The sequence below is a fragment of the Eschrichtius robustus genome, chromosome 13, assembly GCF_028021215.1.
Source record: "Eschrichtius robustus isolate mEscRob2 chromosome 13, mEscRob2.pri, whole genome shotgun sequence".
Taxonomy (NCBI): Eukaryota; Metazoa; Chordata; class Mammalia; order Artiodactyla; family Eschrichtiidae; genus Eschrichtius; species Eschrichtius robustus.
In genome coordinates, this window is record NC_090836.1 from 5,879,810 (window position 1) to 5,899,609 (window position 19,800).

The window sequence follows — 19,800 nt, forward strand, 5'->3', positions numbered from 1 at the left end:
TCAGGGTGTTTCTCCTCCACCCCCTCTACCTGCTTCAGACGGCATCTCCAGAAAGAGCTGCACCTCCTGCAGGGCACCGGCACCCACCGGGTTCTGGTGATACCACCTCGCTCCTGGCCCTTCCAGCCCTAAGAGTGGGGGAGCCACCAAAGTTTACACAAAACCACTAAAGAAAATGTAGGGTCGCTGGTTGTCTCGTACCTTTCTTTCCAACAAACACCACGTTCCTTCCTGCCTTTAGAATAAGGAAGAGAACCAACCATGATTCTTCACAGGTGTCTGAGGATCTGTTGAGGGGCAAACACTCCAAAGGCAGAGGAGCATAGAGATCAAGAGCATTGCTCTTGAGTCAGACCGTCTGGCCAGACACAAGCACTGAGCAAGTTCCTTCTTTCTAGGTAAATAAGCCTCAGTTTCCTCACACATAAAATTGGAAATAATACTGGTTTTGAGACTTAAATGAAATAAAACCCATAAAGACCCACACAGAGTGAGCACTCCATAAATATTACATCTAACCTCGCTATTTTACTATCCTCACTGTGCCCACACCCTTGAAAATCGTAACAGAAGATATTAAAATGGCCAAATTACCTAAATAAATAAGAGCTTGCCTGCCCCCCAAAGTTATGGGCTAATGACCAACATGATTCTTTCACATCAGCAAAGAAAAGTACCGATTCTCAGAACTGCGGAGGCTACAATCCAATCCCCCCACGTGACAGCTGAGACGGGACAGACCTGAGATGGGCTTGGCCACCTGGTGATATGACATGAATTCTCCTTAGGGGAGCCTTACAGAGAAAGTTAAAGAGCAATAGGTCGCAGCTAGCTAACATCATACTTGGTGGTGAAAGGCTAAGATCAAGAACAAGACAAGGAAGTCAATTCTCATCATTTCTATTCAACATTGTACAAGAGATTCTAGTCAGGGCAATTAGGAAGAAAAGGGGGAAGGGGCGGAGGATGGAGAGACAGAAAAATGCAACCAGGCTGGGAAACGAAGAAGTGAAACTGTCTCTCTTCAAGATGACATGATCTTATAAACAGAAAAAACCCTGAAGAATCCACTAAAGACTACCAAAATTAATAAGTGAGTTCAGCAAAGTTGTGGAATATAAAATCAATACACAAATATCAACAATATTTCTATATACTAGCAATGAACAATCCAAAAGTGGAATTAAGAAAACAATTATATTTGCAATCACACGAAAAAGAATAAAACAATTATGAACAAATTTAACGAAAGATGTGCAAGACCTGTACTCTGAAACTATAAAACATTTTTGAAAGAAATTAAAGAAGATCTAAAGAAATGGAAAGATATAACATGTTCATAGATTAGAAGACTTACCATTGTTACGACGGTGCTATTACCTGAATTAATCTACAGATTCAGCTCAATCCCTATCAACAATTCCATCTTGCTTTTTTTGCAGAAATTGACAAGCTGGTCATAAAATGCATATGGAAATGTGAGACACCCAGAATTGTCAAAACAATTTTGGAAAAGAAGCACAAATTCAGTCACATTCCAATTGCAAAACTTACTACACCAGGTGCAGTAATTAATCAAGACACTGTGGTATTGGCCAGACATATAGATTAATGGAATAGAACTGAGTGCCCAGAAATGAACTCTTACATTTACGGTGAATTGATTTTTGATGAGGCTGACAAGATAATTCAATGGAGAAAATAATCTTTTCAACAAATGGGGCTGGAAAAACTAAATATTCATGCAAAAGATGAATTTGGACACCTTACTTATATCTTTCATAAAAATTAACTCAAAATAGATCATAGACCTAAATGTAAGAGCTAACACTGTAAAATTCTTAGAAGCAGACCTGGCAGTATATCTCTGACAACGGATTAAGCAGTGGTTTCGTAGGTATGACACAAAAGCACAAATGACAACAGGAAAAACAGTTAAATCGAACTACATCAAAACACTTTTGTGCAGCAAACTGTATCATCAATTAAATTTTAAAAATCCACAGAATGGGAGAAAATATTTGTAAATCATAGTATCTGATAAGAGACTGGTGTTCAGATTATGTAAGTAACTCTTCATACAATAATGAAAAGACAATTAACCCACCTTTAAAAATGAGCAAAGGATTTGAATAGACATTTTTCCAAAGAAGCCATAAAAACTGCCAATAAGTATGTGAAAGGATGTTCAACATCACTAGTCATCAGGGAAATGCGAATTCAAATCTCAATGAAATACCACTTCACGCAACTAGAATGGATAAAATAAAAAAGATAGATAACAAGTGTTGGTGAGGATGTGGAGACATTAAGAGCCCTCATGCATTGCTGGTTGGCATGCAAAATGGTGAAGCCACTTTGAAAAATATTATAGCAGTCCTTCAAAATGTTAAACATAGAGTTTCCATATGACCCAGTAATTCTACTCTTATGTATATATCCAAAAGATGTGAAAACATACGTGCACACAAAACCTGGTACACAAATGTTCACAGCAGCATTGTTCATAATAGCCAAAAAGTGAAAGCCATCCAACTGTCCATCAACTGATGAGTGTACAAATAAAATTGGGTATATCCAAAATATGGAATATTATTTGGCAATAAAAAAGAACGAAGAACAGATATAGCTACAACATGGATGAATCATGAAAACATTTTGCTAAGTGAAAGAGGAGAAATACCACATTTTGCATGATTTCATTTACATGGAAGTCCAGAAGAGGCACACCTATTGAAACAGAAAGTATTAATAGATTACTTGCTTCCCAGGGTATAGAGTTTCTTTTTAAGGTGATAAAAATATTTTAAACTTAGATTGTGCGAATGACAGCACAAAACTGTGAATATACTAAAAACCAGCGAATTGTATCATTTAAATGGGTGAATGTTATGGTCTGAGAATTAAATCACTTATAAAGAAGTTTTATAAAATGAACTTGATAGCTTTAAAAAAATTTTTTTGAGAAGCAATGGGCCTTGGGGATCACGTGGAGCTGAGTATGACTGCTAGCTCTCCCACAACCAGCTATGTGGTCTTTGGTAACTTCCTCTACCATCTGGGCCTCGATAAATGGTAGCTTTTATCATTCAAGAGGAAGGAATATAAGGAGAGATGGGACATGAAGCCTCAGGGTTACAAAGAAGGCAGAACCACAGCGAGCCTCTGGGATGAAAGAAGCCCATCCAAGACCATCATCTAGACTTTGATTCTTGGTCCTTGTCTGTTTCCCAGAAGAACGTGCCTCTCCTAAATATCCCACCCTAGAGCCCTGTTCTGCCACGGGTGTCGACCTCAACTCTTCCCATAGGCAAGAGAAGCAGCCCTCCCATCAGACAGCAACATGTGCTCCTCCCTTCATCTCCCACCCTTGGCTAGATTTACAGCAAGAACAGAAGCATTTCCAATATTAAGAGGATGGAGGGAACACAAGAAGGACGCTGACAATCAAATTCCAGGCCATTTTTATCTTACACCGCTCATTTGGGAAGGTCATTTTCCCCCCAGTGCCTATAAGGCATTAGATGCTTTGAGCTTTACATTCTCAACAGTGTAATGAAAATAGATGTTGAATGCTAACACATAAACATATGTATCATTCATAATACATTCAGATGTTTTTCAATTATTCATGGTTCCTGAAAGTTATCTGACCTATCGTGCATATATATCCGAGCAGTGTTTATATCAGAACCACAGCCTCAGTGTACGCAATTCCAGCTCCTCGGCATTCCCGTCTATGGAATTAAAATTAAATGAGGCAGCGGTCATTAAAAGTTATATGTGATTTCCATAAAAGTATCCATTGTATATGGCCCTGGGGCGGAGAAAGAAGGTTGCATAGGATTGCCAGACCCGACAGGACACAATATGTTTGCTTTCTGATGAGGGTGGTGGTGATGATTACTTTTTCCTAAGAATGAATTCATTTTTTTCCCCAAATAATTGGCGGTCTTGGACTTACTTTTATCTAGGGAAATAATAACTTAGACAGCCACCCCCTTTCTCTTCTAAGTCCTGCTTTCTTAAAGGAAAAAAAAGAGAAAGAAAGAAAGAAAGACAGCTAGTATTCTGGGCTTAAAAACACCACATTCTCCGTATTGGTGCTTGAATAAATTTGCATGTTAACATGAATGGTTCCAACTTAAAGAATGTAAAATTAAATGAAATTTTAATTCAAATCCAAGATGGAGAAAAGACACGTGTAAAAACAACAGATTGTCGATCTCGTTGAATTTTTTCAGGAACCAGATTAGGAAAGACATCAACACACACACACACACTCTTGGTTTCAAAAACGGGTGGCACTCAGATGAGACCGGCGGTGCCAAAGAGGAGCCCCCCACCTCACAGGCACTGCGAGTATTTACAGATCGCAGCACAGATCCTGAAGCTCTGTTTCGATGTCTGAATGCCACCATAAAACTCAGAAATACGACTCACAATCACCTCCGTACTTTGGAGGCCCATCCAGAGAAAATGAAATGTGAGAAAGAGTGTATGAGCAGCTCAGGCAAATACAGGCATGGATGTGCCTCTGCCAGCCCTAAGGGCCATTTCTCGATTTATCCCTGCATAGCGGTTAGATGCCCAGACTGTCAGAGACTCCCCTGGGTTGGAATCCCAGATCCACCCACCATTCACTGTCTGGGTGACCTCCAGTCAACGACTTAAGCTGTGGACATAACTTTCGTCATTAGTTTTCATTTACAGAAAAATTGCACCAGCCTCATAAATTTATTTCGAGAATAAAATGATACAATGTGCTGAAAACAGTGCCTGGCCCGCAGCAAGGACTGAATAAAGGTTAGCTGTCGTTGCGCTCGTTGGTCTGGTGGTGGTTGCTATTGCTATTCGATGTGTAGGTGCTAAGAGTCCAGAGGACCCAGGTCTGAAACGGTTTCTTTCTTTTCCGACCTGCTCTCCCATTTCATCCAGACATCACCACCCGGGAAGGAGAGACAAATCAGGCCATGGCAGAAGCCTGCTCCCCACAACCTCTGCCCACGGGACAACGAGAGATGCCATGCTCTTTCCATCCTGTCCCACCGCTGTCAGCCCTTCTCACAGCCCAGTCTCCATCTGCGAAGGCATTCCCAGTGAAATGACAATAGGATCTTAAGAAATAAAAAGGAAGGCAAGCACCAGGCGCCAGCATCTTACCTCATCCTCAGTCCCACCGGTTCCCAATTTCTGGACCAGAGACTTGCCGCTCTCCCTCCGCATTTTCTCCCGGACTTTGGCTTCATACTCAGGCCGGGAGTGCTCCTAAAACCCAGAGTCACAGAGCGGTTAGTAAACAGGCGGAGGGCCACCTCGGCCCGCGGGGTGTGACCAGACACCACAAGGACAGTAAGCCAGGTCATGGGGTCAGATGCTATGGGACAAGGGCTGCCACACTACACACAACAACCACGAGGCATCAAGACCAGGGACACAGTGTGGCGGGAGAGGGGGACACACAACACTTGCTACCACACTGAAAACCAAACCTGAGCACGTTCCTGGGGGTGGTGCCAGTGTTGAGAAAGGAGAGAGGAAGCGTTAACTAGGAGCTGATACAAAGAGCTGCCCAGTGCTGCACACAGCAGTTGGACCAAAGGCCCGGGGCTACCTCTGGTCATCCCACTATCTATCCTCAGGCCTCAACTTTAAGTCGCAATGAGCCAAATCCCAGCTGGAGAAACAGATGTGCCCCACAGCTGGGAGTTAGGGCAAGGACCAAACGTCTTCCCTGCGCCATTCTTCTGCAAGCTAAAAATGGCCGCCAGTAAACATCAAAGTTGAAGGTGCCCAGAGGGAATCTTAAAACTCCCTTGCCTGGACCTGTTTCCTATTCAGCCTTGGTGAGTACCTCATTGGCAAGCACACTGATGCTCAAGAGACAGCACAGGGACACTCAGCAATGTAAACCTGGATAGTGAGTCACCAGGCATGGGAAAGAGGGCCTGGCTCATCAGAAGGACCACAGTCCCATCAAGGCAGATGCTGCGGCAGGAAGATGCGTGACTTACTTCAAAGAGAACTTAACAGTGTACACCTGGCCACACTGGTGCGTCTTCCCTGCAGCTTCCAAGGACTAATATCTACCAGCAGAAGGACTTCACATTCCTGCATCATTTTCCGAGAACTCCCAGGCAGGGATTCCAGAGCCAGCTCCCAGCGGACACAGAGAACGCACATTCCCTCATCACTGCTCACGTCTCAGAGATTCTGAAAGCCAACAAGCTAGGCTCCTGACCTGTCTCTGGCTTTCCCGAGACATGCCATGATGCTGGAGGGGAGAAACTATGCACGTGACTAGTAAGAATAACCACTACAACAGAGGAGGAGCCACTCCAGAGTTGTGAAGCCTGTCCATCATCACCCGGGCTCCACGGTGCAGTCCCACCCTCGGAGATGGGACCTTCTCTGCCTGCTGAAACACAGCTGGCGGCGTCTCCCCCTCTCAAATATTCTAGGGTTTTATAGCTTACACGACACGTAGTTCTCGATTACGTAATCTTCTTTTATTATTTCCTAGTTGTTTTGCATGTGGGAATCTTTTGATCCTAAGATAAGAATCCACTACCTGGTCTCCATTATTTTGTTTCTCGCAGTAATTGGCACCACGGGGAGAACACAGAAATCTCTAAACGCTTGCGAAGTTCACTTCATTTTGTCTCTCCCCTTCATCCATCCTCCAACGCAGCATTTCCTAACGTGTGTGCCGGGAGGGTTTCAGCTAAAAAAGGATTCCAGGGTCTAACAGACTGGAAAATACCATACAATGTGCCACCTGAGAGTCACAGCGAGCCTAATAAAAGCTCTGAGAAGTTCTCCTGTAAAGACACCTGCTGAATCTTCTTCAACCCACCACGTCCCACAAAACTTCTTTCGCCTCCAACGATTAACCTCCTGCAGAAATACTTGGAGAAATGTGCTGTGACATTTTCCTCCATGGCCTCTGAAATTTGGTTGCTTTTCTTCTATATTATTCCTATGGAAGATTTTAACTACAGAACTAAAGCCGTGTCCTTTTTGTACCATCCTCTGGATTCTAAAGTCCTTCCAGCGAAAACTGCGTCTATCCTGTCATCCTCGGCAAAGGAGCTGAGGGGCCTTCCCTACTGACTGTAGGGTGCTCCCAACCTGCCCCTGACTTTCCAAAGACATGACATCACGTAGAAGAGTGTCCTCACATCCCTCTGGTGGTGGCTGTGGCCCACTTCACTGCACTCTGGGCCCCAGTTCAGACCCTCCTCATCTGTTTAGAACAAGCTGAGAGCTCTTGGCACACAGACAGGAGTCCGAGGCTCTCAAAGCAGAGTGTCAGGCTGCTCTGCTTTCCAACTGAAGCAGGTCAGACAAGGATCTCGCTGCTCGCAGCCAAGAAGGTCGGGTGAGGTCACAGGATTCCTCAAAGGCAGGGACCTGGACAAATGAGCTCCTGGCCAGAGCAGAATCTGGACCCTGCGAGGGTTGCTCCAATATACCCAGCCTTAAACACGGCCTCCCTGGATGGGGTCTGATGCCGAATCGTCACAAATACATAACCCCTCCCACCAAGACTCTGGGAAATATTTCACAAAGCTACTTCCACCTGGATGCTCCCCTCAGGAGCTGGCCTGAAAGAAGGCCCCAGGCCAGCTCAGGACCAGCCTTCGCTGACCTACAGAGGTAAACCCGGAGATCCAGTCAACAAATGTCTCCAGCAAAGAGTTATCAAGCATCTACTGCGTTCCGAGCTCTTGGGAGCTCTTTTTCAGGCTCTGAGGCTACGAACAAGGAGCTTATCTCCAAGTGGAGGAAGATGACGGTAAGCAAACAAACCCACAAATAAGAAACCAGCAGGTGGGGATAAGCGCGACAGAAGGAATGTCAGGCCGGCTGCTTCAGGAGGGCGACTGAGGGAAGGCCAGCCGGAGGAGGGCAACGTTCTGGCTGGGATGGAAAAGCTAAGAAAGGTTCGGGCAGGTGGAGACTGGAGCCTTCCGGGCAGAGGGAAGAGCCAGGGCAAAGCCTGGAAGGAGCCCAGGAGAGAGCGCAGGCCCGCGAGGCGGGAAGGGCTGGGAGGAGGAACACACCACCATGCGCCCGGGGGGGGGGGGGAAGGCAAGGCATTTTGCGTCCTATGTGACAGGAAGCTGTTAAGGGCAGCTAAGCCTGACGTGGTAGACAGGGGCGGGAGAGAGAGGGATGGGAGGACGTCTGCGTCAAGACCACCCTCTCTGAGGGGTCCCAGGGACATGTGGGGCCTGAGTGCAGCAGGTAACCGGGCAAGAGAGGCCACGGAGCTGAAGGCCGTCCCATCTCAGAGCGAAGACTCCTGAGGTCTGGCAGGCCTCCTTCAACGGGCTTCAAAGGGGTCTCTCGGGCCATCCCAGCCGGTTCCACAGGGAGGCCCCTGGGCCACGGGCTGCTGCCCCAGGAGGTGGGTTCTCCAGCCCCCTTCCCCTCCTCCCCGCTTTGAGCCCCGCCCCTGTTGCTTTCCTTGGCGTCCCGCGTGGTGCGCGCACCCCAGGCGGGAGGGACAGAGGGTGGGTGGCTCTGGTCCCCGTGTGAGTTAGCACCCTGCTCCCACTCCCGAGGGGCTGCTTCCTAGCAAAGACCACAGGCAAGAAGGCTGTCTGAGGGTTACAGGCAGCTGGCCATGGCAGCATCCCTGAGACTTGGAGACAACATCTGGTTAAAACAGAAAAAATGTTCTCATCATGACCTTCAAGGACCCCTGCAACCTCCTCCCCGAAGCCCAGGTGGCGTCTGCCATCCTCTTGCTCCCCATTTGAATGTAGGCTAAATCTGCCCACAACACTTCATTTAAGGCCTAGGGCAAGTCACAAATGCCTTCCAATCCTGCCCTCCATGCCTTCCCGTGACCTAAGGAGATACAGACCAGCAATCGGGACCCTGCCTGGCCTAGCCACCAGCCTGCATTTGTTGCTCTGCCCCCGACTGCAGCCCAACCCCTGTTCCCTGCAGCCAGCTAGACCTTCCAGGTATCCTGCCGACTCTGAGCCACACCCTGAGCGTCCCTGGATCAACGCTCCTGTCGGCTGTTTCCTCCTGTGGGCACCCATTCCTCCCTTTGCTGCCCATTAAAATTCAACCTGTCTTCAAAACCCTGGTTTAAAAAAAAAACAAAACAAAACATTTTTTAGACCGGAAGGAATTTCTCTCAAACTCACCGTTGTATTCTAATTATTCAGAGACCAGACAACCCCTTAGTTGAATGCAACCCTTTGGAGATGCTCAGAGACTACGCCTGAGGGAGTTCCACGTCCCAAACCAAAACCTGGTCCACAGGAGGCGCCTGATGTCATGTTCAGATTTAACTCAATTTAAAGCGTGCTTAATATCCGAGTCCAAAATCTAAACACATGGAAGGAAAAACGCAGCTGCCCTCCCTCCTCTCAACCACACCTGGCCCTGGGCTTGCACACGGGGGGCACATCCTCGATGTGGCAGAACTGCCCCGCCCCCAGTAACCTCACACAGAGAGCCCGGCAGCTCTTTGCGCCGGGGGTGAACCCAGGCTTGGCCAGGCCTCTCTCTCAGCCTGCACAGTTGTTACTGAAATCACGCCCCTCCCAGAAGTGACCATGGCTCATCGGGTTAAACAGGAAACAGGAAACCTGGCTGCAGAAACCAAAATGGCTTAGCATCCCACTCCTGCCAGGGACTGAGATTTCAAGGGCACTGAGTCATAACGGATGCCTTTCTCTGTGTGAGTGTGTTTACACTTCCTCTTTCACAGGCAGACCTGCTGGCCTCCTCAGCGCTACTCAGAAGACACACTTAGCTTGTTTCTGTCCCCTCAAAGGCTTGGATGCCAGGCTGCTTCTTCTTCTCTTCCCTGGAGACCTCTCCTAGGCCCTGCTGTAGGAGAGGAGGACCTGTACGCCCACCACCTCCCCACACCCAGCCACAGCTCTCTCCTCTCTCCTCTCTCTCTTTCTCCCCAGAATCAACTCGAACCAATAGGACAAAATCACCCACACAGTCCAACTTCAACAGCTCTTTCCATTGGAAGCACTACTTTGGCCATCTTTCCCCAAGAAATGCAACTGCCTTTATTATTCTCCGTTGCTTATCTTCCCAACTAACGTGTATCGTCTCTGAAGTCAGAATTCATATGTACATTCTCTCCTTTGCCACGGAATCCGTGATGCTGTGAGCCTCCAGGTATCCGCTTAACACAGAGGACTGGGATGGAGTGAATGTGTGAACTCAATCCATGGTCATGGAATGCCCACCTGCTCAAGAGCAAGCTGACGACTTGGAGCTTTAAGGAGAGGAGAGGATGTCACATCACAGACAAGGGAGCCACACAGCCTTGAGAACAGGACTGAACTGGGGATTTCACTAGCTTGGTCACAAAGCATCAGGGTCATAACGCCAGAGGTGCCGAGTCCAAGGAGAGGCACATCAGTGAATGAGGGAGAATACAGAAGAGGTCTGCTCCCCGCGCAGCTGCCATATGCTCTCAGCCAGCCTATGCGCATGGTACTCAGGCAACTGGGGGCACCTCCTGGTCCTTCTGGACACTGTCCCCAGCATCTCATCGACATTGCCCACAGCATCGGGAGCCCCTATCCGATAGTCACGTTCGCTGTTCAGGCAATGGCAGCGTGTGGGAAAAGATAACTGAGCAGCCGGGCCCACACTGGCCATCGTCAACTCGCCGACATCAAAGGGAGCCCTAGTTCTCAAAGGAGCCCCGAGGGAAGGTCAATTTGTTTCATCCTTTAAAATCATCTGTCCATACAACTAGACTCTGGAAGAACCTACCCTTTCCCCTTAGCTCATGCTCCTGTTTCACACATGCTCTCCTGGCTGACAGGGTACTGGATCAGTGGTTCTTTCTTCCTCCATAAGCATCAGGGCAACTGAGACCCAGCACCCATGCCTCCCCCTGACCCTCAGCAGGCTCACAGAAGCATCCAGACACGTCCGTGCTCTGCGTCACATTCTCTGGCTTCACGCTCTCGAGCACCAACAAGACAGGAGGTGGAAGAATGTTGAGTTAAACCTCGAGGTCACCACGAGGCTTGCTTCTCATGCCATTTTTTCCCAGAGAGGGTCACAAGGACATCTGGCTACCCATCAAGTCCAAAGTCTTTCAGCTCAAGAGAAGAGAGAGGATTTCAACTCTTGGCCTCAGTGCCTATCAACCCTGGCTTGGCCCGTGGAGCCAAGCTAGGAAGGGGGCCACAGCGAGACTCGGCAGGTGACTGACTGCCATGATGGCAAATGTAAGCGGTTATTTCACTCAAGACAATCTATTTCCAGGGGCAAAGCAAAGCAAAGACCCAAGGAGAACTCACTTCTTCCTCTTCTATGCCAGTCAGATCCCAGAAGTAGCCCAGTCGCATCTGTAATCTCTTCCAGTTTTCGAGAAACATGGTAGCTTAAAAAAGAAAGGAAAAAAATTCTATTGATTTTGAGCACCCTCAGGGTTCACCAAGGGAGGATAAACTTATAAATTTCAAATTTAGGGACTTTCTTTAAAGCATTGATTCCCTTCCCCAACCCCAACTTCTAGCTGGGACAACTCAAAATACTCCACATCCAGGAGAACCCAAGAGATATATTTAAAGGGAGACACACACACACACACACACACACACACACACACACACACACACACACACACACACACACACACACACACACACACACACACACACACACACACACACACACACACCCTTTTCCCTATTTCTAGGTTATAAGAAAAGGGTAAACACTGATCTCAATAAATGAAGGAAGAACGGAAGGATAAAGGAAGTAAGAATGGAAGGGTTTGATGGTTTGTAGTCTTTTTTGACAAACCTCGTCTTCCCTATACGTTCCCTCTTCCTGCACCTTCCTGATCACTCTCACTTTTTTCTCCATCTTTCTGTCCCCAGCACAACTTCCTTTCTCTGGGCCCAAATCACCTCATTCTGAGGTTATGTAACATCTCCGAGTAGTTCTACCTGAGTCCAGGGTCTCAGTGTCCCCGCCCCCCAGCCCACATGCGGCTGGAAGACTCATCTCCCCAAAGTGCCATTCATTCATTCTTCCATTTGTTTGGCAAATACTCGTTGAATGCCTACCATCCCGACACATTGGTTAGCCTGCCTTCTCCAACCACAGCCCTTGAAGGGCAGCCCAACATGCTCCAGAAAGAACCAGCCCCCTCTGCTCTACAGCCATGGCTTCTTATGCCAGGATTGGACACCTGATCCAGAGCCCACTCATGGGCCAATCGGATTCTGTCTTTTGAAAACTGAAACTAAGAGACACAAAGAGAAGCAGAAATGGGACAGACCATGCAGCACGTGAGAGAAGGAGAGAGGTTTCTGATTGCTTCTCCCGCTCCAGTTGCCTAGGGGCCTGGCTATATTTAATTTCCTGCATCCAGGAGCTTGCTTCTTACTTTCTTATAATCTCTTTTATTATTTGAGCAAGCTTGAATGAATTCCCAACCAAAAAAAAAACAAAAAACAAAAAAACTAGACCTAAGGTACCTGCAATATACAAAACAATGTTCTAGACATCGTGAGGAAGATTAGGTAAATCCGATGTGGATTTTGCTCTCAAGTTGTTTAGTCTATGAGAAGAGATTTTACATAACTACAGTACAAGGTGTAATGTGATCAGGGCCTTAAGAATGACGCAGATAAAAGGCTGTGGGCATGCAGAAGAGAGGGTGCCAGCTGCCAGAGCATCTGAGCTGAGTTTTTTGTTTTTTTTTTTTTTAATTTATTTATTTTTGGCTGTGTTGGGTCTTCGTTTCTGTGTGAGGGCTTTCTCTAGTTGTGGCAAGCGGGGGCCACTCTTCATCGCAGTGCGTGGGCCTCTCACTATCGCGGCCTCTCTCGTTGCGGAGCACAGGCTCCAGACGCGCAGGCTCAGTAGCTGTGGCTCACGGGCCTAGTTGCTCTGCGGCATGTGGGATCCTCCCAGACCACGGCTTGAACCTGTGTCCCCTACATTGGCAGGCGGATTCTCAACCACTGCGCCACCAGGGTAGCCCCCTGAGCTGAGTCTTGAAGGGCAATGGCATCTGGGCAGTGCAGAGGGGCAGGGAGAGAGAGGATCCCAACACAGACCCCCAAACTTTCAATGGGTCCCTACTGTCTGGATTCTTCCCTCTGGATACAGGGACCTTGGGTATCTGGCCCCGCCCATCTGTCCACATCTATTCCCGCCGTTTGTCAGCACACACCTCACACCCGCACTGCTGATGAGGGCATCACCTCGCTGCCCTCTTCATCCCCAGCTTGTGCAAACTGTCCCCTCTCCCCCGCTATGCTCCAGTGCTGCCCTCCTCCGTTCCTGACCAAGGCCCACACGATCAGCCTCCCAGGTGCCCGCTCCTCTGCACTCCTAACACCCTGAGACCTGGTGCCCTGGAAGAGGAGGGGGCGTGGCAGTCCCCGAGGCCACCCCTACCTGTCTACACCACCCCTGGTAAGAGCCTGGGCGCCCTCCACTACCTGCCGCACTGGACTGTCGGCTGCCACTCAGGTCTGCAGCGTGGTAACAGGACCGCAAACTCTTCTTCGGCTCGTACCTGCCTCTGTTCACCTGGGAACAGCACCGGGCTGAGCAAAACAAACACCCACCTGCTGGCTGAACGTACGGTTCCTTAAAGCTATCATTTGTTTCACTTGGCGCTATGCTGGCTACTAGCTACATCGTGGTACACGGATCTGTATCTTTGCTCCCTGGGATCTGAGACTTTGTCGGGTGGGTGCCCCACCTCCCGACCCTGGCCTTGGCCTGGGGATGGTCTCTGAACAAGGAGTGCGCCCCTCGTTTTCCTGCGCTGTCCTCAGTGCCGAGGAGGGCTCTGCACACAGACCGAGGTCTCCGTGAAGGAGAAGTCACACTGGGAACAGAGGACGGGGCAACAGAGTCACCGAGGGGGAGTCACGGGGACACGGAGGACCGTCGTGACGACGGAGAGCAGCTCACAGCTCCCGGTGGGAATCACGGCCAGGAACCACTCGGAGGGCTTTGCACACTCGCCCCACTGACGGTCACGAGAACACTGGGGTGCAGGTATTACTGCACCCGCTTGAGAGACGAGGACCGGGAAGCTCCAAGGTTGAGCCCGTCCCAGGCTGCTCAGCACCTCGGCTACGAGGGCTGACGTCAGTGACACGGGGCCGGCCACGCTGGCTGGCCCAGGGCGGGACTGGGACCCACCGTTAGGACTGCCTGACCCTGAAGTCACTGCCCTTAACCTCGTCCCTTTACTTCTCCCTTCCCTACTTTTCAATAGGGCTTCACCCTCTTTCCAAAGTTCCCTGGAGTCTGAAGCCAGAAGTCCGGAGGAGCTGGGCCTGACTGCTCCACTGGTCCCGGGTCCTGCTGACCCGTCTCAGGGACCCCTGTTCCCGCCCCACCAGCAGCCCCATTGCTCTCTCTCCGTGGAGAATCACGCCTTCTTCCTGGCAGGCTTGGGCCCTGGCCCAGGCCCACCCAGCACAGTACCACTGATCATAGTAATCATGTACTGAGAGGCATTACTATTATTTTTAATTGTAATTTGTAGGCAGCCATGCCTAGAGGCTATTGGCTGCTGTAACCAAATACACAATCGCATAAAACACACAGCAAGGCTGTTAAAATAACAAAACCAAACCCTAAGCCAGGAAGCGCTGACACAATCCCACCGCATTTGCTTTCCCTGCACTGCTGCTATGTGAGAGGAAGAGAGGGGAGCTGGGGGGTGGTGAAACGGTCTCGGACCTCAGAAGGGGTGGAAGGTATCCATCCATCGAGGAGAGAAAAGGGGCAGTTGCTGGGGTTTGAAACGGGGAAGGTACAGCTGAAAACCAAGTTTCCCCACGACAAGGAATCACGCATCCCAGGAGAGGTCTTGAGGGATTGTGGACCAGAGTTAGTAAGCTTCAGCTGCTCAATCACAGTAATATCTGCCAGACAGATTCATGGGAATGAGGGGTGCAGCCTATCAAAGCATGAGTGTGTATTTTGCGCTCCAATCAGTTCAAATGGATTTGGGGTGATTACAAGACGCCGCCTTTGGAGAAGCAGGCACAGAGCCGCCTGGCACCGCCTAGGCCACAAGCTGCAACTTCAGTTTGTTCTCCTGACCCTTCCTGTGAACAGTTCCAGAGCTACACGGCCACAAGTGCCATGTCCTCCGACTCCCTGCCCCTGTTTTGTGGGCTGACACTGCCCACACTCCTGGGCAGTGGTCATTCTCCCTGGGAGAACAGAGTCCCTGCTGGACACCTTCCTCGGTGGCCTGGTCTCGCGGGAATCTTTCCAGCTCGGTTCCGTCTCCACCCACGCAGAGGTGCCCGCAGGGGACAGAGGCCACTGGGACGAGTTCTGGCAGCAGTGCTAGAACAGACCTCGCCTCTCTCCTGCTCACACTCCCGGGACGTGTGACTCACGGCCCCGTCCTGGTGTGTCCTCCAGGCCCCCTGGAATCAGGGATAAACCCGGCAGCTTCTGCAGCAGGACAGTGGCCCTGCCGGTCTGTCATCCGATGGGAGAGATGAGGGCCCGCACTGGATAGATGAGTGAAAGGCAGGCTGCTACTCCCAACGGGCTGCAACGTATCCCCTTGGTCCCTTCCTTAATGCCCGTGGGTGTGTCTTCTTAGAAATGTTCAGTGACCACGGGGTGGTTATTCCAGGTTATCCCAGTTTGTAAGAATAGAAGTGTGTGTGTGTACACGTGTGCATGCATGTGCTTATAGTCAGATAGCTGTGGCCCAGAGAAAGTTTATTACCCCAGGACTCTGGGGGGAAGGGAGGAGGAGGAAAATGAAGGAACTATTTGTTCCTTCCTTCATAGATCCCTTTGGTGGGAATATTGAAAACATCCCTCTGGCATTAAGTAAAATCTCTGCAGTCTACACTCGCCTTGTCCCGGGAATTGCACTGAGTGTGGAGGCAAGAGACCAGGTCTGGGCCCACCTTTACTCCCAGCTAACTCCGTGACTGTGGCAGTCACCCCACCACTCTGAGTGTGACACCAAATGACATCTAGGACTTCCCATGTCTTAGGAGATGCACCTGGAGGTGCCTCTGAGTGTGTTAGGGGTTTCCAAAGCACGCATGGGTTCAATCTCCGAATAAATCCTACATGAGATTAATACCAGATTCCCATTACTCTATCTCTTTAAAAAATATACATATAAAGCCACGGAGGATATTCTTAGTTCTATTCACGTGTATGAGTAAAGGAGAAAAATCTATTGTCCCTAAAATGCTTCTTAAGATATAAGGACCAAATACTAAGGAAGTAAACCGAAGGATATGGGCTTTAGAGCTTGGTCACTGTACCCATTTAAAGGTACCCGCCTATAGTAGCAAGTCTCATGGTGACAACTTACTCCACAGAGCCATGAAGATGGAGAAGACGACAGTGGCAGGGTTGTCAAACAGGTGGCTGGCCTGCGCCGTTCCACAGGCTGAGCTGAGGTTCCAGTAGTCACAGGACTTGTCACACAGGGGACACATGGTGAAGGCATTCTGTTGGTCACACATCTCTTTGCTGCAGAAGACAGAGGCTGCTGGGTCAGGGGGGCTCCAGCAGGACCCTTCCCAAGCCCATCACCCCCAGAACAGCTCCCACTTCCGAATCCCTGGCTGAGCTTATCAACTCCAACAGCGAGGTGTGTTAGAGAGCTGGAATTGGATTCTTCCCTTCGGAAGTGTTATTCTTATATCTTGTCTTAAAAAATGAATGGGCTACCTTTGGAGGTATGGAGCCCCCTGTCACTATAAGTGGCCCAACAGAAAGTTAGTGACCATCTATCAGAGATGCTGTTCATTGGACAATGCCACATAAAGTCCATTCAAGATGTGCTGAGTCTACGGGGCTGGTGGGGCGCATCAACAATTGTGAATAAATCACCCATCGGAGGTTAGATTCCATTGTCCTCATTCAAGCATGGGCTGTCTCATCAGTGAATAAGGCTGGTCACACAGAGGAACAAACACGAGTGTGCAGCTGAACCCACACAATTCCTTCCTCTGGAAGGAGAAGCCATGTGAAAAAGAATGGAGTCAGGTGGCTGGAAGCCCATTTCTAAGTGCATCAGCCATGTGACCGTCTGTAGAAAGGGGATTGGTAACCTCAACTTAATAAGAATTATCACAGACCTAGAGAACAAATATATGCATACCAAGGGGGAAAGGGCGGGTGGGATGAATTGGGGGATTAGGATTGACATATATACACTATTGATACTATGTATAAAATAGATAACTAATGAGAACCTGTTGTATAGCACAGGGAACTCTACTCAGTGCTCTGTGGTGACCTAAATGGGAAGGAAATCCAAAAAAGAGGGGATATATGTATACATATAACTGATTCATTTTGCTGTACAGCAGGAACTAACACAACATTGTAAAGCAACTATACTCCAATAAAAATTCTAAAAAATAAAAAAAAAATTTTTTTTAAAGCAAAAAGAAAAAAAAAAGAATTATCATAACCATGAAATGGGATGAGGGAGGCCAGAAGAATAAGGTAAATTCTTCCAAAGTCTAGATTCCAAGATACTTGGAGAACGAAGAACTAGTCAAATAACCATCACCTATATTCTCACCTATTTTCAGTGTATTTCTATTACAGGACTCATGAATATATTTGAAATTCCATTCATTCGTTAGGTGATTAGCTGGACCCAATACATTTAGGCTCATCAGAGTGCTTGCAAATAAGAACCGAAGTATTCTCGGCCCTAACTGGCTTCCCCAGTAACCCTCCACACTACATTCTCGTAGGAAAATGAATGAACTCATCACTCTGGTGTGTAATATTCCCCCTGGGGGATGGGTAAATGGCTAAGCTCATGGTTTTGGGGAAAAGGGTGGAGAACTGGCAATTTCATGAAAACGAAGCACTGGCTGTTCTCACAGAGCAGCTGGAGCCACAGTGATGGGGCCGCAGGGGATCCCAGGCTGAAACCACAGCTGGGTTTCCTCCGGAAACAGGCAGCAGAGGGCGCTACCGAGCACGGTACAGTCGGAGGCCGCTGCCGGCGGAGGGAGCTGGTACCTGGGCGCTGAAGCCCGGGATTAGATGAAACCCAGAAGTTGGCAGGATGCCTGCGTCTAGCTCCCCATCGCTAAGCAGTCGAAAGGTTTCACCGAGGGCTGTCACTGTCTGTCAAGTCCCAGCTTTCAGGCTTGTTTTTAATGAGCCACGGCAGGGAAGGCCTTCTGTGTGAGAGAATGGAAACTCTAGGTCTCCCAGGATAAATCCCAGTTCCTCCACGGACTTGCCGCTAAGCTCTCCATTGGCAAGTGTCAACAGCGGCGACTCGCTCACATCGACAACATTGGATAGTAATTTCTTAATAGTAAATTCAGCCGTGCTAGCTTCACCTGGGCATGCGCTTGTTGGTAACCGGAGAGTAAGGTTTATTTTAAGTCTTCTGGGTCAGACACATGTTGGCTGCCTGGTGGAGGAGTTGCTGCTTTGGGAGAGGAGAGTACCTCTTAGAAAACAGACTCACGTGGAAAACCGTGGGCCTGCACAAAGTCTAGTAAAGAGCTTTGCTTCTAAGCCATTTCTGAGAAGACGTGAGTTCTTCTCATATCTTTGCTGCGGAGGGTTTTTTTTTTTTTTTACACATAGAAGGGGGGGGCGGGGATCCTAGAACACCTAATCTCAGTCAAAACTAGCCACTGCTAAAAGGTCAGGAGTAAAACAGTACTAGCCACCAGCTTGGCGCACTCTGAAACTTAAGGGCTGTGTACATTATTGGTTTTAAAATTAGAATGCAGTCAACTGCCAATCATTTGTACAAAATGGCAGCCATGGTACATGGATACTCCTCACCTCTTGTAAGTTTGAAGTCAGAATGCTCTGTGTGTATTGGGTTGGGGTTTTTTGTTTCATCTTTTGGGGTTTTTGATGCAAGCAACTTGAACAGAATTCTGGAGAAATTCTGCCTTAGGATGACATTAAAAGGACTTTGTAGTCTCTGAAAGAGGCTGCCTCTAGACAAGCTGAAAGATGGGGCAAGCTCCCCTAGAAGTGAAGTCAGGTCTGGGTCATTCACTAGCTGCATTAACCACAGATTCCTAGCTCGAAGTAGCAGTGGCTATAAACGCAATGGTGTACTTCTTCAATCTATCATTTTCTCTACGAAGCAGAAGAAGGTTGATTAATGGGCTGACCATCAGGTGAACCAAGAGCCCAGAGTGGGTGGTGTTCTCAATGAGTGACCCACTGCTCACAGGTCAGGTGACACAGGGCTGTACTAGCCACAAAGGGAGGCAAATATTCAGGAAGTTCAGACAGAACATCTGCTATTAAGGTCTCAGATCTAAACTAACCAATTTTTGAAAATACGGTTTAGATTAATCAGCTTTAAAAAAATGCTCCAGTCTTTCCTATGTGTGTAAGCAAACGGAGAACAAATGCAAACAACCCCTTGCTAAGTCAAGGAAGGTTCTACAGATGTATCGTCCACATATGGAATTATTATTTACAAGTGACGCTTGTGTCTCACATAACAAAGTTCTTGGCGATAAAAGGTACCATTTAAAGTTCCACATGATGTAAATTTTCTGGTTTTGATACTGTACTGTAGTTATGTAAGACATAATCACTGGCGGAAACTGGATGAAGGGTACCCTGGGCCCTCTGCACTATCTTTACCACCTCCTGTGAATCTACATTGTTTTCAAAATAAAGCATTTTTTAAAGTGATACACAGATACTAAATTCCAGGCTTAATGCCAAAATTAGAAACCTTTAAAATAATCCCAGGAAGAGTGCAAGTTTTTAATCATGCTTAGGAGTGGCTGATAGACACAGACCCCAGAA

General features: G+C 48.3%; 1 protein-coding gene across 1 annotated transcript in view; it reads right to left on the reverse strand.

Annotated features, from left to right (window-relative positions):
- Positions 1–19,800, reverse strand: part of ANO2 (anoctamin 2) — a 335,850-nt gene that overhangs the window by 167,834 nt on the left and 148,216 nt on the right. The window contains exons 12-14 of the mRNA XM_068560881.1: positions 16,346–16,506; positions 11,307–11,389; positions 5,164–5,268 (exon numbers count right to left, since the gene is read on the reverse strand). Of these exons, the coding sequence (XP_068416982.1) occupies positions 5,164–5,268; positions 11,307–11,389; positions 16,346–16,506 (349 nt within the window). The remainder of the gene's footprint in view (positions 1–5,163; positions 5,269–11,306; positions 11,390–16,345; positions 16,507–19,800) is intronic.